Source organism: Onychostoma macrolepis, chromosome 03 (assembly GCF_012432095.1).
Source record: "Onychostoma macrolepis isolate SWU-2019 chromosome 03, ASM1243209v1, whole genome shotgun sequence".
In the NCBI taxonomy this organism is placed as follows: Eukaryota; Metazoa; Chordata; class Actinopteri; order Cypriniformes; family Cyprinidae; genus Onychostoma; species Onychostoma macrolepis.
In genome coordinates, this window is record NC_081157.1 from 37,498,776 (window position 1) to 37,524,706 (window position 25,931).

At 37.5% G+C, this 25,931-nt stretch overlaps 1 protein-coding gene and 1 long non-coding RNA gene across 4 annotated transcripts in view; one reads left to right on the forward strand and one right to left on the reverse strand.

Annotated features, from left to right (window-relative positions):
• The first annotated feature begins 1,695 nt into the window (after positions 1-1,695).
• LOC131538105 (uncharacterized) overlaps positions 1,696-25,931 on the forward strand; it is a 69,438-nt gene continuing 45,202 nt past the window's right edge. For 2 of the 3 annotated variants that reach the window (XR_009270472.1, XR_009270473.1), the window contains exons 1-3: positions 1,696-1,824; positions 12,763-12,827; positions 15,109-15,284. This is a non-coding gene — a long non-coding RNA (uncharacterized LOC131538105). Of the gene's footprint in view, positions 1,825-12,762; positions 12,828-15,108; positions 15,285-21,414; positions 21,487-25,931 lie in introns of all 3 variants that reach the window. The other variant, XR_009270474.1, reaches the window with a different exon arrangement.
• cacng2a (calcium channel, voltage-dependent, gamma subunit 2a) overlaps positions 9,573-25,931 on the reverse strand; it is a 66,712-nt gene continuing 50,353 nt past the window's right edge. Inside the window, exons 3-4 of the mRNA XM_058771960.1 lie at positions 15,115-15,255; positions 9,573-11,658 (exon numbers count right to left, since the gene is read on the reverse strand). Coding sequence (XP_058627943.1) covers positions 11,114-11,658; positions 15,115-15,255 — 686 coding nt within the window. The 3' untranslated portion in view covers positions 9,573-11,113. The remainder of the gene's footprint in view (positions 11,659-15,114; positions 15,256-25,931) is intronic.

Genomic DNA, 25,931 nt, shown 5'->3' on the forward strand with positions numbered 1-25,931 from the left:
CAAAGCTGCGAGAATACTTTTTTTGCACAATGAAAACAAAATAATGACTTGACTTAACAATTCTTCTCCTCCAAATCACATGTTCTGCATTATAGAGAGTACCACGACGTATGCGCGTACATTCCTCTGTTCTACATCAGCAGCACCACGCACATGCCTTGTTTATGTGCAGAGGTACTCTAGATAATGACAGAAGGCATGATTTGGAGGAGTAGAATTGTTGAATAAAGTTATTTTCATTTTTGCACACAAAAAGTATTCTCGTAGCTTCATAACATTATGTTTGAACCACTGATGTCACATGGACTATTTTAATGATGTCCTTACTACATTTCTGAGCCTTGAACTTGTCAGTTGTGTTGCTGTCTATGGAGGGTCAGAGAGCTCTTGGATTTCATCATAAATATCTTATTTTGTGTTCTGAAGATGAACGAAGGTCTTACGGGTTTGGAACGACATGAGGGTGAGTAATTAATGACAGAATTTTCATTTTTTGGCGAACTATCCCTTTAATGTTTAACATACTTAATAGCATAGCATGAAGATACTTGGAGCCAGTTGCACAAACATAGCCACTAAGACTGTCTTTAAAGTGTCTTTTAAGGGGGTGCGGGCGGGGGTTGCTTTCTTATGAATTATATACAGATATTTTTAAATGCATGTTGTTTAGCCCTTTTTTGGAGGTATAATAATGGAGTGTGCAGTAAAAGAGAGAAGCGCAGGGATGAAAGGGCCGAAGCGGTATGTCATAGTGGCTGAAGGGCGAGTCTGTGTTGGTCTCCTCTCTGCTCTGTGCACTTACGTAAGGAGCTCTGGCAGGGCATACAGCTATTCCCCACACTGTCCTATCTTCTGCTCTCCACCCCTCCTCCTCTTCCCCTCTCATGTCATAACTACCCTTCATTACATTGTTTATGCTCTTTAAACGTGCTGGTTACACTCAGTTAGCGCACTCGATACCATTGCTGTGCATGATTTATGCATAAGGATATGTTATAGCTTGGTTTTTTTTATAATAAAATTATGAATATATAAATATATATTTAAACATTTTTGTCCATGGTTATGTTGTTTTACATGTCAGGAGGATATAATGCCCAAATGCACTTCTAATATCTCTGTTAGTAGTGTTATAAAGTGCACAGATGTTTTATAAAAGACAAGAGCATCTGTGCCACATAAAGAAAACATGCACTGGATTTTTAATTAGAAGAATTATATAAAAAAGAAATAAAGAATTATATTTCTTTATTATTTGGTTGTATCAACTGGTCTTTGCTGTGTACTATTAAATAAATAAATAAAAAAAAATGGAGAAAAACGAAAATGTAAAGACAAACTTGCAATAATATTCAAATACATGTTTTCATTGTCTAAGGCAGCCATTTATTTATTTATTTAATTTTATTTTGTATTTATCCTTTATGGACTGCATTGAAACCCCACAGTATGAGCAGAGCATATCTTCAACCATCAACCACATGCATTGGTTTTATTTTCTGAAGACGACGCGGTAGAGACAGTGGACAGTCCTTGGCTAGCGTCTGCCTGACTGCAGCCCTGATGCACAAGTGCTGCACTGTGGAATCAGTATTCTGAGCTGGTTCCTATGGACACAGCATTCTTAAAGCCAGCAACAGCATCACCAGACTCCTGAGCAGAAGACAGACCCACCGAACTCTCACCTAACCACTAGAGGGCGAGCGGCGGAGCTGTGCATCCCACCGTCTGTCTGCATGTGGAGGGACATCGGCTGGTCATCGCGCTGAGCAATGGGTGATACAGCTGCTAATTAGACACGGGCTGTTCATCTGCTCCATTTATGTGAGTGAGAGAGCTGAATTTGTTGGTGTTGTGTCATAATTTACATTCATTACAGAGTCAAATGAGTAGTCCCTCATTAGCTCAGACAGCCAGTTCAGTTGTCGTTTGCAGAATGTCTTTGCTTTACGTCTTTCATCCGAATGGTTTGCATTAGTCTGCACATGGGCTAATTTATATAACTATAAACAAAAGCTCTAGATAAAACAGTCAACAAGAAGAGGCTTGATTATGATTTTGAGCATGAGTATAATTTTATATTATATAAGTAGGCTATATAGGCCTATACTCACATAACTAGTCTATGCGTGGCTACACTGCCACTCAAAAGTTTGGGATCAGTAAGATTTTTTATGTTTTTTTAAGGGAGTTATCTATTTGATCAAAAATACATTTATTTTGTGAAATATTATTGCAATTCAAAATAACAGTTTTCTATTTTAATTTACTTTAAAATATAATTTATTCCTGTGATCAAAGCTGAATTTTCAGCATCATTACTCCAGTATTCAGTGTCACATGATCCTTCAGAAATCATTCTAATATACTGATTTATTATCAATGTTGGAAACAAGCAGTTGTGCTGCTTCATATTTTTGGGACCTGTGATATATATATATATATATATATATATATATATATAAGGATTCTTTGATTAATAAAAAGTTAAAAAGAACAGCATTTATTTAAAAAAATAAATTTTGTGTTACAATATACAATGCTATTCAAAAGTTTGGGGTCAGCAATTTTTCTTTTTTTTTAAAAAGAAATTAATACTTTTATTTAGGAGGGATGTGTTAAATGAATAAATGCTAAAGACTTATATTGTTAGAAAAGATTTCTATTTTGAACAAATGCTGTTCTTTTTAACTTTGTATTCATCAAAGAATCAAAGAAAAAAGTATCACTGGTTACAAAAAAAAAAAACAATATTAAGCAGCACAACAGTTTCAACACTTTCAAATCAGCATATTAGAATGATTTCTGAAGGATCATGTGACACTGATGATGCTGAAAATTCAGCGCTGCATCACAGAAATAAATTCTGTTTTAAAGTATATTAAAATAGGAAACCAATATTAGAAATTGCAATAAGATTTTTTTTTTTCTGTATTTTTGATCGAATAAATACAGCCTTGATGAGCAGAAGAGACTCCCTTAAAAAACATACAAAATCTTACTGATCCCAAACTTTTGAGCGGCAGTGTATATAGTGTATAGATATGCAAGACATACTGAAGATATACTTAATATTAAGTTTATAAATCTTAAAAATAATAATATTAATAAAATACATGTGCACAAACGTATTGGGACACCCCCTTCTTTAGAACAGAAAAAGGCACTTCCAAAACTGTGGCAACAAAGATGGAAACATAATTCATGTATTTAAAAATGGTATTTCCATCTCAGCAGTTTTGGAAGTGTCTAAAATGACCCATATGTACAAGTCATTGGTGTCTGCATTTAAAGTCACACCAGAGGTGTTCAGCTTGGATTAGGACTTGGCTTTCTGCAGACCAGTCAAGTTCTTCCATACTGACTGAATCAATCATTTATTTTTGAACCTTGCCTTATACACAGAGACATTGTCATGTAAGATTACAAAAGTGTCCAAACTGTTGCTTTAAAATTAGAAGCACACAATTCCCTAGAATATCATTATATGCTTAAACATTAAAATTTGTCCTCATGGAAATGACTAAAGTAGACAAACCTGTTCATTAGAAGGGGGTGTTCCAATACTTTTGACAATATAGTGCATATTAATTATATAGCTTAAAATGTAATCTGGTCCAATGAAAAAAATATGCAAGACAAACTAAAATATTTAGTCAATAACATAAAATAAAAAGCTGACAGCTTTTTGTATTAAAAATAAAGTAATTTTGTAGTTTGACAATGAACACGTTGCAAACAGTGCCCCCTGCATCATTGTTCAAAATTTGAAGGAATTGTAGTTGTGGCTATATCATGCTACATTGTTTTAAAAAATATCCAAGGAAAACACAGTGATTAAAATTAGAGAACAACAATGATTGTAGCACAAAGAAATATTACAACTAAAATTTCTGAAGGTTACAGCAGTCAAAAATTAGTAGGAAGTGTACTTTGAATGACTAGTTTCTCACACTGCGCTGGTGTGATCTTGGTCCACTCTCTACCACAGTTAGCGTGTAGTGGGTTTCTTAGCCATATCTTTGTCGCCAAGTATTTTCCATAGATGTTTGATCGGGCTTAGATCAGGACTCTGGGCTGGCCATTTCATCATTTCAATGTTTTCAGCTTCGAGGAACTGCTTTACATGTTTTGCTGTGTGACAGGGGGCATTGTACTGCATTCAGTTTGCTGGCTGATTGGGCGATGAGCACAGGGAAGGAACTGCATGTTGCTGCAGGAGGCTCTGATAGACATCTGCATTCACTCTGCCTTGTATCTGTATAAGAGGCCCAACTCCTGCTGCACAAAATATCCCCCAAACCATGACACTTCCTCCTCCACCTTTCACTGACTGCTTTACGCACTCAGGGTTTAGTCTTTCCCTGGTTTGACAATGAACATAATGTTTCCCATCAGACCCAAATAAATTAACCTTGTTTTCATCACTGAAGTGAACTTTGGACCAGTTCGCTATAGCGGCCTTTTGATTCTTTCTGCTGTTGAGAGAGAGCGGGCTCTCTGTCCATCGTCGAGACACTGCATGCCAAGAAAGATCCTTACCCTGTGCAGCACTGAACTGACGAGCAATTCCAGCTGCAGTGTTGAACCGACTGCCCACTGAGATTCTCTGTATTATCCTGTCCTCTTGTGCATTTGTTTTTGTGGATGACCAGCCTTTTTGGGGGACTTGAATGAGTTTGTGACATTGTAAAGATGCAATATTCTAGAAATCTCAGATTTGGAACGACCAGCTTTTCTTGCTATGGCTGCTATTGACCTTCGTCTGGACAACCTGCAGTTGGAGGGTTTCAGTCACTTTAGAACAGCTCACCATCTTGCAAAGTCAGTGATAACTGGAAAGTTAAGCTGCCAGTTAAATAGGGGTTGTCATATAATTAGCAGATTAACACCAATAACTGGGAGGTATCTGAAAGTGTTCTCTAATTTTCATCAGTGTTCTTTTTCAAAAATCTGATTTTTTCAGTTTTTGATGCTGTGCTTCAGAATATATTTAACTCATGAAATAAAAACTGCTCTTCTACTCCTGTTAGAGAAACTTCAAATAGGACTAAGCAATGACCCTTACATTTAGGAAATTGTATTGCTCTCCACTGTATGTGTAATATTTTACTTCATATTATCTTTATAAATATCTCCATACAACATAAAAAAAGGTTAAATTACAGTTCACTTATTCCCCAAACCCCGTTTCAGTATTTGAGTCTCATTTAAGTTTAAACTTAGCCTGACCCAGGTGAACTCAGCTGAGCTCAGATCCCAGCTGAGCATCACAAGCTTGAGATACCCCCCAAAAAACAGACACAACACAACACAGCTCTGTGTCGTGTCTCGTTCCTGACTGTTTGAAAGGATGATAGAGATATGTTGAATTTTAGGCTTGTTGGACAGTTGGCTTTGTGGTCTGGGCTTATATAAGTGTGGTCAGGGGCTGGAGACACAAAGGCAGCAGCTGTGGGATTGTGCCTTTAGTATTCCCAGCCAGAAGGGGACAGCATGTTCCTCGGGTCTCTGAGAAAGCAACCACACACACAGTCTCTCTCTCTCTCTTTTGTGCTCACTCACCACTCTGATCACACAGCACTGCAGAGAGACACACAAGGCACGTTTGATCACCACAACAGGAGAGAGAGAGGGAGAGGGAGGGAGAAAGGAAACAGATATGCATGGATAGACCTACAGAGTGATGGGGAATAAGAATGGAGAGAGAGAGAGAAGAGACAGAGAGAGGTGTCAAATGGAGAGGTAGCAGGAAAGAGAAGGCTGGAGATGGGTAGACAGACACTGACAGGTACACAGCAAGGGGCTAATACCTAACATCATGTCTCACAGCAAGATGCAGATATTGACACTCCGGGTAAGAAAAAGAGAGAGACGGATCCAAAAGAGAGGTCCGATGCAAAGACAATATTTGAAGATTCAAACCTCATTTATACTAACAGTGATTTTATTGCTGGAGGTCACCAGGTCACTGTTGTTTCTTGCTGGAGGGCTGCATAACTGACCACAGCTTTTGATAACCAAAATTGAAATTTACTGCTGATCATAATAAAATTTATTGTTGCAAATATTAACATTTTTCAGAATAAAAAAAGAATTGTAAACTGTAGCAATGCATCAAATCTTCGATTAGTTGAACAAATATCATTTTATGAATAAAAATCACTCAGAGTGCTGACAATTTCTGACATGTGGGCAGAGACTAATCATATAGAACAGTGAAATGCTTTTAAAGGGTAGTCTGATAGTCTGGCCAAAAATACAAATTCTGCCATCCTTTTACTCACCCTCATGTCGTTCCAAACTGTTTTGTTTCGCACTGACTTCCATTGTATTTTTTGTCTATACAATGGAAGTCAATTTTGGGTGAAGTGTTTCTTTCAGAGCCATCCAAAAACTGGAGAATATCCTTTATAATATAATGAAATATGTGCAATTTACTTGCAAATATCTTTCCAAGAGTGGACCGTACATGAATTAGAAAATGATCATTGAAAATGAACAACTTCTGGTCACTTAGTTGCTGTAATTCTCTGTAAGTGTGAACAGAGCTTCAGGCGGTATAGAGGGGAAAAAAGGCGCACTTTAGACATGGAATATCTCTCCTTATTTTTAATACTCTTTTTAAGGGCTGACAGTTTTTCGCCTCCCAGCCACAGAATGGGATCGTTGGAGAGGGAAATGTAGGTCTCTCTGTATGCCTTCAGCCACGGCGCCAGTGTCCACACACATACACGCTGGCATCACTGCAAACCCTGAACTCAAATCACCGCCTGTGTCTCTGCATTACTGCATTCATACTGTGAATAACGAAGATAGTCTCATTTTCTTTAGCCCCTTGTTTGGTATACACTGTAAAAAGTGAAAGTTGACTTAACTTAAAAAAATTGAACTTGACAATTCAATTAACTTATTTTTTTTAAATTATCATTTACTTAAAATTTTTAAGGCAACGGGTTTCCTCAATTTTTTTAAGTTAAGTCAACTTATCACTTTTTACAGTGTACCTATTTGAATTGTGTATAATCCCAAAGGAAGTGAAAATCATAAAGGAGATGTGTTTGAAAAAGTGCATCCAGTAAGTTTTCGTCCTTGTTTTAAAAAAAGAAAAAACACCATACAAAAATACGTTTACATTTGAAAAATCCATAAAAGGCAGTAACAAAAATTACTAAGCTCCCCTCTAATGTCTCCTTTTCTTAAAGGACAGCAATAAATGAATAATTAACTAATAATTATATTAGCTTAAGTCTTATATTTTCTCAATTATTTATCATCATATTCTTCTAAGAGCAATTGAAAGAAGCAATGCAACATTTATTTTTCTACATTTATTATCTCAATTGTGTCATTAGTTTCTTATTTCATTTGCATTAAGGAATTTTGGGAGAAAAATCTGAAAAAACAAAAATTGTTCTTCAAAATTTTACTATGGGATTTACAATATTAATTAAGTGGTTCTCAAACTTTTTGACTCCAGAGCCCCTAATTGTCCACAACAGTATTCAATGGCCCCATGACTTTTGCGATTGTTTACAAGATAAGGATAAGGATTTAAAAAATAAATAAATACATTTTCCAAATTTCTACCTAGTTGTTCAGGGGATGAGTAAAAATTAGAAATGTCTTGATTAGTTATTTTTGCTTATTTTAATACTTGTTTTGTTTCACTGAAAGTCATTCTGCTGCCGCCTTGGAAAAACAGTAACAAAACTCAAGAGCTTGTTGATTTGAATGTGAGAACTTGTCATATTAATATTAATATTCATACTCATTTAAAATGGCTTTTTCAAGTGCACAAGTGAGTTTTACTACAGGAATATCGCGAAAGGAGTAGCAAAAGTCAAAGCGCTAAGATCTGAACTTGATCTGCAAGATCTGAGAGGTTGTAAGTGCCGACTTGAGGTTGTACAGCGATACTGAAGTAAAGTGCAAAAGTAAATATATTGTACACATTTGTGTCTGTCATTTTGTTAATGTGAATGTCATTTTACACATTTGTAACTCTTAATCTGCAACTTCGATTGCAAAACACGGGTGTTTTGATTATTGTCTGTATGTGCAAATGGTAAGACTCAGCTTTTCACATCAGAGTGAGAGTAAATTTCTGCTTAAAATACCAATAGAAATATGACAAGTCATCACATTTAAATCAACAAGCTCTTGAGTTTTGCTACTGTTTTACTATTGGCCCCCCGCCCCCCGATTGAAAACTACAAAACACAAAAGCACAGAGAAATCTGAGCAGAGGCAGCAAACATGCCACTTCAGTATGTACTGCCATCCCATAGTCTGAGAGACAGTGGCTCATTTAGAGGAAACTAAAGAGTGAGCGTGTTCATTCATCAGCCGGTAATCTTGATCTCGGGAACGAAGAGGCTATTACCTGATGATTGATTTGTCTGTTTAAATCTGTTGATTTTTTCCCCCTTTTTCCACAGTATTGTAATGAGGAGAGAGGGAGCTGGGTGGATAGGGGGTAGAATTTGATTTGCCGGATGAGAAGAATGAGAAAGTTGATGCGAGAGACGTCGGAATGTGATGAAGGAGAAAAAGGACAGAGCGAGTGATGAATGTGTAACGGAGAGGAGGATAGATGTAAAAGAGAGCGAGAGGAAAAGAAAGGAGCAAGAGCAATAGATGGGGGAGGGGGTGTAGTATGCAAGTAGATGATTCACTGAGGGAGGGAAAAATGAGAGATTGTGCATGGGAGGCAAATTAAGGACAAGCATGTTGGCCCAACAAGATGGAGGGAGATGGATGAGGGAATACATGGAGTGGGAGAATGAGGGAAGCATTTTAATTCAGAGAACTGAAAAAGGCATAAAACACTGCTTGCATGTGGTTGTAATTTCACACTCTCTCTGCCTCCTTGGTCGAGGGAAGACTCACAAAATGGCTGTCGCTTATAGACGGCGGGTCAGATTTCAGCATATATTAAGAAGGCATAAATCCAATATGTATAGCAGCAAAAACAAAATTCCCTGCCTGAGACAATTCATTCCTCACAGGAAAGCTTGTTGTCTAGATTGACATATTCTCTTATCGAGCATGAATTCATGCTTATATGAACTAATTCTGAAAGTAAAACTCAAGCCCTCTGCTGCTCTCTGAAGCGATTCTGTCCTACGTGTAAATCCGAACCTGTCTTCGGGAATGAAAGTGATGCTTTTAGCATGCTAGAACGCTTGAGTAGGTCACATGTTTTATTACAAACCTGTGTTCTGTTTCACTGGAACATGGCACACTTTTTCCTCCACATCCTTTTTTTCCCTCCATTTTTCTGGGTTCGCTCCATCAGAGCAAAGCAAAACATGCCGAATCATTCACACTCATTATTAGCGCAACAGATACATTACATACTTAAGAGACCATTTCCCACGTATAGATGAGCCTGGAACAGATGAGTAATTACGTGGCCTGTTACTTCACTTCCCTACTGTTACTTACTCACGTCTGACTCATTTGGAAAGCCTCGTGCTCGCTCACAACACGGCCTGCTTTCCTGCTGGTTTGAATGGCGCTCGAGACTTCTTCAGGTGCGTGAGGGTTTGCAAACACAGAGAAGCAGCGAGTTTGTTCCCCCTTGGGTTTGTCTGTTTATTCATCAGGACTTGATGCATCCAAGTTTAGGATCATTCTGTTTTGGCACCTTTAGATTTCATTTAAAAGAAAACGACACATTTAAAATGAATCCAAAGAAATACGAAATGACTAAGGCGTGTGATTCTGAGAAAAAATAAGTAAAAGAAGTAAAAGAAATACATGTGGATACAAAGAAACAACTCAGAATTAAAAAAGCAGTTTTGTCATAATTCGTTTGCTTGGTTTATCACCAAAGTATATTATTATAATGATTAATTATAATAATAATATAATTAATAATAATAAAAACCAAAACAGAAAGAGTACACAAAACATTAATATTTAACTTTTTTAACATTGCTTTTCCCTTTATAATTATCATTATCCTTTAAAACTTAAGTTTCAAGAGCAGGTTTGCTGTAAATTTATAGCATGCATTTAATCTTTGTATTCGTGAGTCACTTAGCTTCGTTTCTCGTAATATTTCGTACTTTATTCGCTTGCGTTCTTGCAAGTATTTATTAAGAGTTCAGCATCCTCTTCTTTTTCCTCCCCCTTCCTCCTTCCTTTTTTTCGTCTTGGCAGTCGTTTCTGGAGTCTTTCAGCGAACTCTGACCCCTTTTTGTCGCTCGTGCCAGCGAAGGGGTTTGCGTTTGTTTTTCTGTCGTTCGCTCCCATGACGACCGAATGCGAGAGTAGAGAAAAAAAAGGAAGCAAACAGGGACTGAGAAAAAGATGAGAAGGTTCTTTTAAAAGAATAGAATTTTGTCTAAGGTTGCACGTCTTTGTCAGTCTCGTGTTACAGCAGCTTTGCAGTGAAGATTCTCTGTGATTTCGTCCATCGTCCAGCTACAGTCGCAGCTCAGGGACACAGAGTTTCTTTTCTAACAGATCATGACCCAGCAAACAGCAGTTTGACTTTTTTTTTGCCTCAGAAAAGTCTTGATTATTATGTTAATTTATTTATAAAATTTATATATACATATATATATATATATATATATATACTATATGTATATATATTGTACCTTTTGTAAGAGATTGCAGACCGGGCTATTTCTTACTGAATACCTTACTGCAGTGGTTCACAGTTTTTTTTTTAATGCAAATAACAAATGAGCAAATAAATAAATATGATGAATATAGTGGAGAGGGGAAGAAGACTTATGAGGGAGCAGTAGCTTGCTGATCCATGTAGACCGATGGGTGGTGAAATGCTTCCTTAACAAAAACATGTCAAATCAATACCACAAGCTACAGCTCCCGTGCCACGGGCCGAAAGTACCCCTCTGCATATCTCTTATAGCCTCTCTCCATTTCAAACCAGCCTCATTTTGTCAATGGCAAATGGCAAAATCATGCATACATGTGTAATCTTTGATCGAAATGTAAAAATCCTCCCGGTTCCTCCAAATCGTGAAAACGCATGGTACATGAAGTTTGATCTGTAATATTTGGGGCCTCCGCCCCCTCTCTGCCCTGCTCCCGTCTCCCTCGCCCAGCTATCTATATGGGGGGAGGTTGTGCCTCATACGGGGGTAGTGCGTCGGTTGGCTGTGTTAGTGTGGGATGAGTCTTTCAGGTCCTTCTGGATGCAGTTGTGGACCTGCAGGAAGTTGTGGTCCCTCTCCGAATTGTAGGTGGCGGTGGGAGTGCCGTGGCTGCCCTTTAGGGTGTCACCCCCGCGGGTGAGTGTGTACATGGAGATTTCGGTGGAGGGCAGAGCCCCGAAACCCTTCAAGCCCACCGGCGAGGCGTCGCGGGAGTGCGAGGGGTCTGTGGAGCGGGATGAGGAGCGGGAGCGGCGCCGGTAGCGGTACCGGTAGCTGGGGATGCGCGTGATAGCCGAGCCCTGCAGGTAATCTGCGGCCCGCGCGCCCGCCCGCAGCTCCCGGTGCCGGTCGATGAACATGTGCACGGCCAGCACGCCCACCATTTCAGCCATGATAAAGGACAAAGCACCAAAGTAGAAACTCCAGCCATACGAGTAGCTGTTCTTCTTGGAGTCGCTCTTTGAGGGATCCCCCGCATTGGCTGATATGTACACGATCATGCCAATGATGTTACTGAGGCCTGTGGGGAAGAGAGGACATATTTTAACCCCAGGCTAAAATGCTTATTCACAGTCAACATTCTCAGAAAAAAGGTACAAAAGCTGTCTCTGGGGTGGTACCCTTTCAAAAGGTACACCTTATCACCATATTTGCCCCTAAAAGGTACACATTAGTACATAAAGTATATATATATATATATATATATATATATATAGGCGCTTTCGCACTGCGTAGTAGCCAGCAGGGTCGTTTCTGAGAACCAATTTCTCCCTTGGGCCGTTTTCCTGGTTGCATTCACACTGGCAGCGGGAACTCTGAAGCGGCCGACAGCGACGTTTTTTTCGTGACATTTACAAACATCAGCAACCGGTGAATGGAGGACACCGCGTTCAAAGCTGTTTCTGTTGTGTTGTGGGTTTTGTGATAATAGTGATGAAATGTAAATGCACAATTTGCACGATTGAAAGAGTGTGAAAATCTGACTAAATCTCCTATAACAACTTGCAGTGTTACATATCATCGAGGCTGAGAAAAGAACACAACACTACAACTATGGAAAAGTTCCTCTCTTGCGAATGCGCTTATAAGTAAATGGCACATATTGGGTTAATACCTCTTGAAAGGGCACCGCCACAGTGACAGCTTTTATATCTTTTTTTTTTCAGGAAGTGTAACACATCTTGATGTGCCTTTTATCAAAATTGCTTAAAGTGTCATCCTTTTGCTACAATATAAAGTCCCAGACTAAGGTTAATGGGTGCTGTGCAGTGATATACGGGTCAATGACACATAAACTTTTTGTGTTTACAACATCTGAAGACATGCACTAAACAAACATTTGTTATTAAAAGTTTTGCAAGCTTAAATCAAGTAATATCCAAAAACTAATAAAACGTATCATGTAAAATATTATATTTATGTGTTGGTGGTAAATGTTTTATATATATTTAAAAAATAGTATATGCAATTTCCTGCCAGCAAATCTTTATCATAAAATGTGTATTAGTTTTTCTGTTCAAAATAGATCAGTCACATTAAATAAATGTTTTTAATTTAAAACATTTGAATTAATGTACCCGTGTCTGTGAGTTCTGATGCCAACTATTTATCCTTATTTTAACAGTGACCTTTATGATAGGAGTATAAGGAATTGACATCAGTCTTCAGAGGAGCCATTTTTAAAAGCTGGTAAGTTTGACTCTCCTTCAACAGTTGTAACTTGCTGTGGTTTTAATGTTTGAGAAGTTTTGTCCAGGACAGCATGTCCACCCCTTCACGTAGAAATAAACTGTGTTCAATAAAGCCGTTTATTTAATGCTTACTTAATGTTCATGCAAATAATTTTTTAAAGAAAACATTAAAATACATTGTGTGTTGTAAACAGATTAAACCTCAGTGGTAAGTTTATCATCTGAAGTTTATCTTTGATGTTTAATAATTCCTGTGAACTGCACTGTGGATGAAACACAGGATGAAATGGCTTAAATTAGCCCATTTTAATGAGAAAAATATAACATTTAAATAATAGTTGAAAATAGAGTTTCACAGCTGATGCAGTTTCTCTATTGACTAGCAAAAAGTTAATTTTAGACCCTGGATGTAGCCGAGGATGACAGAACCTTACTGTCATCTCTGTGCCTTACAAAATAAAGTGTAACTGCCCTCTAAATGGTAAGGTTAACAGAGCCGGTTTCACAATATCCTTAACCCCTTAGCCATAAACTAAACGCTGAGTGCCTTAATTTGTCAGAGTGAGCAAGTAAATGAGGAGATCAGAGTGAAGAAGTGAGCTTATAACAAAGACTGGAGCGGCTGACCTCACAGGAACATGATCTGTGGCTCACTGCTGACTTCAGTCACACTCTGGTGGAGTTGTCTGTGACAGAGTGAAACCACCATGATGGATCACTGGGAAAGTGTGTCAGGGACACCATATTTTTAGAGTTTAATCCCAAACGGCCTCTCTAAGCCTAGCAACAGAATCAGGACCAAAGAGAGTCAGAGAAAAAGAAATCGACTTGCTAACTGGCTACTGTATAGCACTGAGGCAGCTTGTTCGAAAAAGTCTAGCGCAAGACCTTGTTTCTAAAGTGATACTGTGCTGATCTGGGCATTAAGGCCAAATCTGTTGGTTTCAGAAAATGTTTGTTTTACTGAATTGCACTGCTAAACAGCATTGAGGGCCTGTGCGAGAGCTTTGTGTTAGTTGAGCGAACTGTCACTTACCCTACTGGGTCAGCCTTACAACGTTTGATCATGTGTATGTCTTCCAAACTTAAACATCAGGTTTGCTATTACATTTAGTTGCAAATTCTGATTGTCAGCTTGTCACCTTGGTAAAACTGACTGACTAAGTTAAGGTTGAAAATAATTTGTGGAAGCATGAGTAAGACGGGGTTAAAAAAGACAAATTAATTATTAATGGTTTTCCATGCATGCCATTATTTTCTGAACTCATCTTGGGGTTTTTGTTTAACCATATAATTTCCAGCTACTAATGCAAACTTTATCTTTAAAGAAAACTAAACATTTGATGAAAAGAAATTATATGGGTGAAAAAATTAAAATATATATTTTTTCATTCCATAATTTAATATAGACTTGTGTTCAAAACATTTGTAGATTGTAAGATTTTTTTTTTTTAAGAAATCAATCCTTTAATTCAGCAAGGGTGCATTAAATTTATCAAAAGTGAAAGTAAAGACATTATAATTGTTACAAAATTCTATGTTGAATGCAATTCTTTTGAACTTTATTCATCAAAGTATCCTGAAAAAAGGTTAGTTTTTACAAAAATATTAAGCAGCACAACTTTATAATAATATATAAAGTATCCCCAAAGGATCATGTGACACTGAAGTAATGATGCTAAAAATTCAGTTTTGCCATCACAAGAATAAATTACATTTTAAAATATATTAAAATAAAAAATAAAAAAACTATTTCAAATTGTAATAATGTTTCACAATATTACTGTTTTTACTAAAATGTTTGATCAAATCAATGCAGATTTCTTTCAAAAACATTAAAAAAATGTTAGGGTATGTTAAAATATATACATTTAACATGATAAATATAAAAATTGTATATAGCTCATAATATTAAGTTTTAATGAATAAAAAATGATTATTAAATGACAGGCAAGTAGAAATGTGCTGGCATGAGTGGACAAACAGAAAAAGTCCTTGAACTGGTGAGCCCCGATTGAGCTTTATGCATTATGCTGAAAACCTGTGTTGTGAAAAATAATGGTATATTTGAGATGTGCAGGTGTTGTAGGAGTTGTAGTATAAGAGCATGATGCATCATTTATTTCTAAAGAGTGTGTGTGTGATGCTTATCAGTGACGTACAGGGGTTCAAATACTGCTCAGAAATGAAAACAAATCAGAATGCAAACAAAAGAATCTGGGTCTTTCAAGGGTATGTTTATATTGACTTTTGTATCTCGTCCTTGGTTCGTTCCATAGACTCACCTGCAGACACAAAGAGGATTCCTGCACTGAGGATGATATTGTGACGGGACTTGTAGAACTCGCTGGCAGCTATACACAGGCCACCCATGAAGAGCAGGATGACGCTGAGGATGGGGAAGATACTAGACGCTCGTACGGCTCCTACAGATGAAGAGAGAGAGAAGAAGAAGGTGGGTTGAGTATAAGATGTCTTGAATTCCAGACTGTTACTTGTTGAACAAATCTGTGTAAAAGGCAGTGAGAGAGGGAACGAGACATATGAAGAAAGCTGTCATTTGGGTTGATTTTAGCAGCTGTTCTCCACTGAGCACATAGAGTACAGCCAATCAACACTTTGCCAGTAGAGTAAACAGCTCACACACCCTTTAAAATGCTTGTGGAAGAGCAATCTGAGGTCAAGAGTCTCACCAAACACTTGTGCCTAACACAAACACTCTTGTACTACAAGACTTAACAGGACCAGAGACATTTACAGATGCTGCTATTCACGCGCATTAACAAAATATGTTCGTAGTGAGACTTCAACAAGAGCTGGCTTCATTCGAGCCATGAAATGACAAGTGAACGTGTTAATGAATGTTTTTAGGACAGACTGCCAAGCATTCAACTCACCAATTAGTTCTTCAACTCGACGTTTGTGCTTCTTAAAGGGACAGTTCACGCCAAACATAACAATTCTGTCATCATTCTCTCATCTTTTCCTTCTTCCGTGGAACACAAAAGGAGATATTTTGCAGAATGCTAATGCTGCTCTTTCCCATGCAATGAAAGCACAGTGACTTGTGGGTGTCATTTTATATTTACATTAGGCAGATGCTTTTATCCATTCAAGGTACAGTAGCTTTGTATGAGGCCTCTATATATTGAAGCATAATAAGTTTAGTGTTATTTAGAATCAAACATGGTGCAACCTGATGTTTTGATGTACTAACATTCAATTGGTAGAAATATTCTTTAAAATATCTCCTTTTATGATCAAAATCAAATCATTTTGCAATGACATTGGTGAGAAATTAAATGTTTTTTTCGTTTTAATCTTTTTTGAGTGAACTATCCCTTTAAGAGTGTCAACATCATATGACTCATACACTTTACAGTTCTCTTAATTCATTCATGGGTTTATGTGAAGAATTTTGCCAATATTCTTGGCTGCAATATATTATTATTGGTAGTATGAGATGATTAGAGGAACATTTTTCGTAGTTGCCGAAACTTTGGCCTTCTACCTCTTGTTTCAATGCAGGAAATGATTTTTCAACCATCCACTTCAAGCCTAAAGTGTAAGTGACATAATTTCATACTCGGGCAGGACAATATGGCAAAAAATTTAAATCTCTTTTTCTTGTTGTTTTTTTCCCAGAACGTTTGACCGATACTCAATTTTTTTTTTATTGTATTTATTTATTTTTTTCAATTTTTAACTAGTCAACTTGAAAATGTAACTACAACATGATTCAAGTAACTTTTTCTTTATTAACCCTCTAGTTAAAGAAAATTATATTCCAAGTGCACCACAGATGAAGTTGTCAACATGATATAAGTGTTAAAACACTTGTTAAACATCTTTGCAGAAAAGATTCTTGAAATACATCTTGTACAAACTTGTCTTATAAATATTATATGTTCAGAAATAACACGAGGAAAATGCTTTCAAAAATCTCAAAAGTCAAGGTAATTCAAATTCAAAATGACTGAAGGTATAACACCAGTAGACTAATATTAACTATAAATGTTCTGTAAAAACAACAGCAGCTTTTAGCCTGTCACCATGATGCAAACATGAAATATCAGACGTACAGTAGTAGTTACGGGTTTTTTATTTGCTTGTGCTGCTTTTCTATTGTTTTTTCTATGTAAATATGGGCGCGTTTGACTGCTGCGCTCGCGTCTCTTGCAGAGTCTCATGCATGAAACGGCTTTCTAAAAACACGGCACTCAAGTTAAAAGAAGTTCACTCCCATCTTCTTGCATGTTTTTTTCTATTCCACTGCCCGCGTCGCATCTTTGTCAACACAGGAGCACGAACTGTGTGATTGGCGCCTTAAGAGCATCACACGTGAGCGCTTAATCACGTGCGGTTGGATCGTTCTTTTCTCATTACTGTTATCATTGGCATATTGTCAAAGTGTCTAATTCTAACATTTGGTAATATTTCTATTTAAAATCGCGATTCCTCAATATCTAAAAAATAAAATCATGGGAAAACATTACATTTGAATAAATGGATAAAATCGGATACGTGTGCAGACAAACTTGTAGAAAGAACAACAATCTACTGGAAACGGCAACAACAATAGACACCTGCATTGATGCAAGGGGTTAAGAGATTCTGGCAACTGAAGTTTAATCAAGAACAAAAACACTTATCATTTATAACTTCTGGAGAGAAATAGTGCAGATACTGGACAAATATGACATTTTCCATGTGTCGAGTGCTTGCGTTTCCACATGTTATTAAATGGAGTATATTTTAAAAGGCTATGCGTCTGGCTGTGCGCATACTGTGTTCATGTGAAAACCGAAGTATTCTTTAAACTTTACTCTGCTTTCATATAGTGTCGTCCTTTTCTCCTGTCCTTTTCCTTTCACCAGTCTTTCTCAATTCTTACTGCTTGCTCATCTCTTACCTCTCCTCTTTTATCTCTCTCTCTCTCTTTTTTAAAATACTTGACATGCAAAGTTATGCTTTCATCAGGCTAGTTAAATTTTCACTACTCCATCTAGTCTGCAAGCTCAGCAGTTTTTCTCTCTCTTTCTCCCTGTCCCTCCCTGCTCTTGTGTAAATGCTGATGTGTGGACAGCATGACAGGACTGTGAACTCTTGCTGGCTAAAGTGGGGACTGAAGTTCCCCTTGAGAGGGTCATCTGCCCTCCTGTCCCTCCTGTCCTGCCCTGCCCTCACCTCCACCCTAAAACCACTGCACTTGTGCCATTTGCTGCAGATCACACAAGAGGCCAAACTCAGCTACCAGAGAAGTGTGTTTGTTTCACCGCTAAAGCAACTATGGTACATTTAAGCTCATTGCCACAAGATACAAGAACATTTATGAATAGTTCACTGTGTAAATGCATTGAATATGTGCTTCGCTAAATGGCCATATCTCATTTGCTGCATGTGTTATATAAGGTGAGATTTTTGTAGTGCACTTGCCGCAGTTCTTCTCTCCCTCTCTGAGAAACCTAAACGAGACTTCACTCGAAGTGATGAACGGCATTTTAATTTTCTTACGCTTTGTTCCGTCCTCTCCTATCCGTCTCTTTCCCTCTGTTTTTCTCTCTATCCACTCAATCTAACTGAGTCCCTAATAATTCTCAGTGTCTTGTGCTATCTTTTCCTACCGTGATGTTCCACTAGTAAAACCATATGAGGCCAGGAATTGCCATTTGTACATCTAAATCTGTTTGTATTCACTTAATTTGCAACCAAGGCAAGGGTCTGTGCCGAGAATGATTTGTTTGCCACAACTATGCAAGAAAGAATAGTGAACATAGACAGATTGACAAACTCAGTAGAAGCTAGTGATTATTTTCTATAATAAGAATATATATATATATATATATATATATATATATATATATATATATATATATACTGTATAGAATTCCTGACCTTTGACCAGAGGAAAGCAAAGCCTTGCCCAACCTTACACAAAGAATTCAGTCAAGACAAAACTTGCGTTTTTTAAATATTAGGCATACAAATAACAATAGTGAATGTCTGCATATTTTAAAATTAAATATTCTTTGCAAATAGATTACTTTTTAAATAGAATTAGACTAGAATTTAGAATTTCACTTAAATAATCATTCAATTATTTAAATAGTCCTCCCCCTCCTAATTTACAAGCCTTGCAAATTAGCTCCTTAAAAGGTACATCTTAGTAACTTTCAGCTTTTGTACCTTATAGAGTATCACCCCAGTGACAGCTGTGTACCTTTTTATATTACCGTAATATAAATATAAATTGAGTGTATAAACTTTATATTCGTTATAAAGTCTATTTAATATGAAGGCTCTGAAATATTTATTGCAGATTTGACTTGTATGCCAAATTAATGTAATGCTTTTAAATTGGCTTTATTTGGAGGCTTAAGGTTAGCAAATATTACTATTTCCAATTAACTATGATTGATTTGATGCATTCATCAGGATATTATTTTATTAATTCAGCTGCATTGATTACAATTTTAATCAGTTGACAGCATTAGCATTTCATGGCCTGTACATTTTCTCTATTCCTCTGCCTTTGGCAGAAAGGTTAAATTTGGACGCTGTTCGCAACTAAATAAAGGTGGATTTTTTTTAGATGGATGTCCTTGCGAGTTCTTTTTATCCTGTCTTCCTCTCTCTCTTTCTCATCCCTCTCTCTGTAGGGTGTAGAGTTGCTGGGAATGGTCTGATTAAATATTAAGGTGTGCTGGGTGATGACCCCGGGTCCTCTTGCCCTGTAACAACCTTCTCCCAAATCACACTCTCTCTCTTACACACACACACACACTCCCCAATCTCACATTAACCCGGGGATATTGACATGACCAGTCACAGCACAGAGAGGACACACCACTCCTTCTCATCCATCAGCCTCATTCACAAAGACACCACAAGGCAAGAGAGAAGGGGGCAGGAAAAGATGTGAGGCGGGATGTGAAAGTGGGAAAGGAAAAGATAATAACCTAAATCTATCGATTGTTGACACAAGCGTTTAAAACGACAGGCTTGAAGGTGACAGAAGTGTCCTCAGAGACCAGGATGCCATCTTTGATTTTCAGCTACTGTGAATGGGAGTCTCAGCTACCGTTTTCATGCTTTAAAGTAGCGAATATTGTCAATAGACAGAATACGCTTTACAAAAATACCAGATTATGCAAGAATACGTTCTTAAAGTAAAACTTCTATATGGTCAGTGAGAGGATGAGTTGGACAGGTTGTGGACGTTCCTAGAAATGGTGTGAATCTCACACACAGACTTCATACATTCCTAATCAGCCCTGTGGACACACGTGGGCTCATAGAGACATGCTTTCACTCATAAATATCTCCAGCCGGCAAACTCGCAGCTCTGTGACCTTGGCTTTGACCTCTCGGATCAGGCAGCAGCGCTGTATCCATGGCTGCAGAGGCTCTGGAGGAGGAAGAGAGTTTAGCAGATTCTCCCCAGGCTCTCTGCACTGATCACAGCCGGAGACTGACCAGCCTGAGGGCTTTTTCACACAGAGAACGAACATTTGTTGGCGAATTTTCACTGCAAACAAGATTTTGAATAGATATAATGGGTTTCTATTCTACATCATGCACAAACATTTGTCTGTCATCAAACAATTTTTTTTAGCCCATTAAAATAAAACTGACTGACCACTGAGATATGAGCTTTTGATCTATAGCAGTTGCAGTTGACTTTTTGATGGATTTCATGAACGCTTTGTAAACCTGGTTTCTTTTCGAAGTTTGCTAATGTACACTACCAGGTAGTCATTTTTTGAAATTATAATAGCTGCAAAAATAATTTTATTCAGCAAGGAGCTATTAAATTGATCAAAAGTGACAGTAAAGACTTTGTAACTATATTGTTACAAAAAAAGTATAATGCAAATCAATATTGTTCTTGAATTTTCTATTCATCAAATCCTGGAAAAATGTATCACGGTTCCCATAAATATATTAACCAACACAACTGATTTTAACATTGCTAATAATAAGAAATGTTTCCTGAGCTCTAAATCAACATATTAAAATTATTTCTGAAGGATCATGTGACACTGAAGACTGGAGTATGCTGAAAATTCAGTTTTGCATCACAGGAATAAATTACGGTTTAAAATATATTACAATTAGAAGTTATTTTAAATTGTAATCATTTTTACAATATTAATGTTTTTACTGTTGATCAAATAAATGCAAATAAATGTATATATATACATTTATAGAGGTAATCTGCCATATTTTTTCACAGGTATTGATAAAAAATGTCATTAAGCGTGTTAAAATGTTCACTTTGACATTCCCTAAGCTGAAAGGTGCATGCACCTGTTGTAAAAAGACAAAATGTATTTGTCGGTCAGTGCCACCTAGTGTATAGGAGTGAATTTCTTTGTAATTTAGCCCTGTAAATATTTGTTTCGTCTTGCTGTGCATGTATTTTATGTCTGTGATCCAGCTCGCTATTTTGTCCGTGATCCTGCATGTTTCACATTTGTTGTGGCTTTTGGCTCCAGTCCGTAATGTGTTATCAAATGCATAGGCTTCTCAGTTTACAATATGTATGAATATGTACATTTTCTTTGTCTTGTATGCTCTGCAAGTGAGGCTATTGTGGACCGAGGGCTTGAGGATGAAGGTTTCTTGGGGAGCTGGACTGATAATGATGCCCCAGGGTAAGCGCGTCTCTTTCGGCAATCTGCCCAGACTCCCCAGGCATGACACTGGCACGGAGCACAGGGAAATTTTCACACAAGCCCTGTATAGCGTTTGAGGGTCTGTCAGGGGCAGAAACACTGCCTGCGGGGTTGTTATTAACATGGTGGAATAGGCAAAGAGGAGAGAGGAGTCAGGGGCAAGTCAAGCCTGAAGCAAGGAAAAGAAAGGAGCAAAGCAGCAGTGTTTTTTGTTATGCTGCCTTCTATTAAAGCGCTCTGTGCTGGTGAACCGGGGCTTTTATCAGAGGCTGTTCTCAGTCTCAGAGCTGCACACAGCTGGGGCTATTGCTTAAGTTATATTACCAGTCCATTCTTTCATTTATGCTTTTCAAAGAGGTCACTGTAAAAATTAATCTACCCTTATAAAAAGTACTGGGCCTGGGCTGTGTGCTATCAGATAATACCATAGTGATTTAATATACATATATATATATATATATATATATATATATATATATATATACCACAGTGCTGATTGATTATCCTGTTTATGGGCCATGGTATTTCAAAGTATGTCATGGACACCCCTTACGAAAGTTAACCATGGTTTCCTACAAATAAAACCACAAATAAAACAAAATTAAGACAAAAATCACAATTAAAGACTTGAATCTCTATCTATCTATCTATCTATCTATCTATCTATCTATCTATCTATCTATCTATCTATCTATCTATCTATCTATCTATCTATCTATCTATCTATCTATCTATCTATCTATCTATCTATATCCATCCATCCGTCTGTCTGTCTGTCTATCTATCTCTATCCTTCTGTCTGTCCATCTGTCCATTTATCCATGTGTCTGTCTGTCTGTCTAATAAACCATCAAATCAGTTTTAAACACTTTCAAAAACTTTCAAACAAGGCTTTGTCATGCCAGCATTCAAAGTTTGGCTTTAGTAAAATTTTCAATTATTTTCAATTTTGAATTGCTACCTCCAAATCTCAGTCCAATTTCTAAATGTCACACAACTCTGTTAAAAATATTGTAAAATGTCCTTTAAGTGGCCCTTTTTCAATAAGACAACCCTCATTCTCGCAGCAGTGAGACCGTAGTGCGCAGTGCGTGGAGAATGTCCTGTAATTCGCAGAGTCTGTGCCACAGCTAACAATGACCTGGGCCAAATTAGCACTCTCATCTCTCACCCTGCTAATGGCTAGCGAGGATGAGATGGTGTGAACGGAGGTTCTTGTCCCATCACAGACAAGAGGGTGGGAGATCTGATCTGGTCACGGTTGTGAATTACGCAGAGGTCAAAATGCTGCCGGCTCAGGCAGACCCTTGAGAGTGAAGTACACATGATGATCAGTTTCTTTCTTTTTTTTAAAGCACAAGACTTCAGGTTTAGCTTTACTGTTCGGAAAGCTATCTGATAGCATTCTTGTTCCCCTCAAGTTCTGATACTTCACAGGGGTTACTTGGGCTATGCTAACCAACCAAACGTTGATCCCTTGAGTGCGGCTTAACCAACCAACTCACAGATATACCCTCATAATGCTGCATGTATGAAATATGTGATCAGCTGCTTGAGCTGCTAAACATGGGGAATATATAATGCTCTCTCACACACTGACATGAATGCACACACTTTCTTCCTGACAGTGGCTGCCTTTGAACTATCGTTCTATCCGTTGCTCTCAGTCTTTCCTTCACTCTCTCTCTCTCAGGCTCATTGACAGCATTGTGGAAGAAAATTAGCATTCACACTTAATCAGCCTCCCACAGGCTTGAATGTGCTGATGTGCAGGACAGGGTCATGCTAATCAGGTGCTTTAGCTTGCAGGCACATTGATTGAATACTACAAACGCTTATTAATCTAGCCCTGCCCCAGCATCTTGCCCTCTCACCACAAACACACACACACTGCAGCTCTATCATCACCCATCTACATAAGGATGTGCAAAATTACATATTTTTCAAAACCAACTAGTCTTTGGGTTGTCTGAAATCTAGTCAATGACTCAGTCTCTTGGCAGCACTGTATAATTAGGTTGATTTTGGGTTTGTCTGACCCTAAATGGACCTGAATGGTTTTTCAAGGGGTGTTCACACAAGATGTGTTCTAGCATTCAAAAACATCTAGACAGGTTGCAGTAGAACATAAAGCAAGGATTTTGTGACTGTTTTTTTGGTTTTGGTTTTTTATGTTTTTTTTCCACTCAGATATGTGCAATAGTTATAAATTTAAAAAAGCTCTTGTCAGTGAAAGTGCAATTTCTCTGAGCACAGCTTAAGCCCTTCTTGTCACAGTTATTTCTAAGTAAAGGCCATTGCACACTGAGTCCGAAATTTTCCCATGCGTTTTTTCGTATTCGTCATCCTTTCATATCAAAATGCATGCTATGATGCAAAAACGCAGAAAATCCAACCTGATGGAAATTTTTTTATGACGGACGAAAGTTTCAGAGGCAGTGTGTAAATGTGATTGACATGTGATTGACAATGTGATTGTTGTATTTATTTTTTAACTTGTGAAAATTTTGGATGAAAATTCTGGACTCAGTGTGCAATGGCCTTAAAGGGTTACTCCACCCCAAAATGAAAATTTTGTCATTAATCACTTACCCCCCCATGTCGTTCCAAACCCGTAAATGCTTCGTTCGTCCTTGGAACACGATTGAATATATTTTGGATGAAAACCGGGAGGTTTGTGACTGTCCCATTGACTTCCAAGTAAATTACACTGTCAAGGTACAGAAAATATATATATATATATATATATATATTTATATTTTATACAGAAAAGTATAAAAAACATCGCCAAAATAGTCTTTTGTACACAAAGAAAATTAAAAATAACAACATTTATTCAACAATTCATCTCCTCTCTGTCTCTCTGTGTCAGCGTAGCGCCATTTTGGAGAGCATCCGATGGACGCAAAGTGCGTACGCTATACTCTGTCATCAGTAATGCATGGATACACTGTTTTCGTTTAAATCAAAGCGTAAATAAACGCACAATACATATCCATGCGTTACTGATGACAGAGAATAGCGTATGCACTTTGCGTCCATCGGATGCTCTCCAAAATGGCGCGGACACAGAGAGACAGAGAGGAGACGAATTGTTGAATAAATGTTATTTTTATTTTCTTTGTGTACAAAAAGTATTCTCGTCGCTTCATAAAATTCAGATTGAACCACTGATGGCAGATGGACTATTCTGACGATGTTTTTTACACTTTTCTGGGCCTTGACAGTGTTAATTGTTTGGCAGTCAATGGGACAGTCTCAAGCCTCCCGGTTTTCATCCAAAATATCTTAAATTGTGTTCCGAGGACGAACGAAGATTTTAAAGGTTTGGAATGACATGGGGGTAAGTGATTAATGCCAACATTTTCATTTTGGGGTGGAGTATCCCTTTATGTGTGAACAGACACAATCACATCGACAGTACTTGTGCATTAAAGCAGTCCACACTTGAGTTTGTTTTAAGCAAGTGGTGAGTATTGCACTCAAGAAAACACAATTATAGTACATACAGCACATGAGGGTAAAAGCTCCAGAAGCTGATGTGCATCTGTAGTCCCTGCATTATGACATCACCCAGCTTTACTGGTCCACAATCTACTTGTCCCTGCTAGTAATGCCAAAAACATCAATAAATGATATAAAATGTGCTTCATTGTCATTTTCAGGAAACTGTGCTATTTGTGTCCCATCCGTGTCATCATTAATTACTACTAATATGATTAATCGTTACCCAACTTTCATGTTACTTGATAGATTGTTACTCTGATTTGTAATGTGCCCCAATAAAATGATTTCAAAAATAATTTAAAGTAATGTAATGTATGTAATTTTCAGACACAAATGGCTACCAATGGCCTGTCATCACACTACATTTTATGGACTAATTTCCTTAAAATTTCCTTCAGCTGACACAAAAGGAGGTATTTTGAAGAATGTTGGTAACCAAAGAGTTGCTGTTAGCCCTTGACTTTCATAGTATGGAAAAAATACTATGGAAGTCAATAGCTACCATCAACTGTTTGGTTACCAACATTCTTCAAAATACCTACTTTTGTGTTTAGCAGAAGAAAGAAACTGGAGTAAGAGGAGGGTGAGTAAATGACAACAGAAATTAATTTTTTGGTTGAAATGTGTGAAGGGGTGACCAAACATGAGAAGTATGATGGCAATGACAATTTGCAGCAAAAGTTTGATTTGATGCATTGCCAATGACATTAAGCAGTTTCTCCTTCCTTTTGAAAACATATTTTTTTATGTGGTAACCTCATTTTATTATTTGCATAAAAAAGAGCTGTGACCCATTTCACAGCCCACCAATTGAGAACCACTAATGTAAATGCTGTTTTCTTTCTTTCTTTTTTTTGATGCTCATTTCACACTAGATGCACATACAGCATATGAACTTTGTGCTTTCACATTGGCAC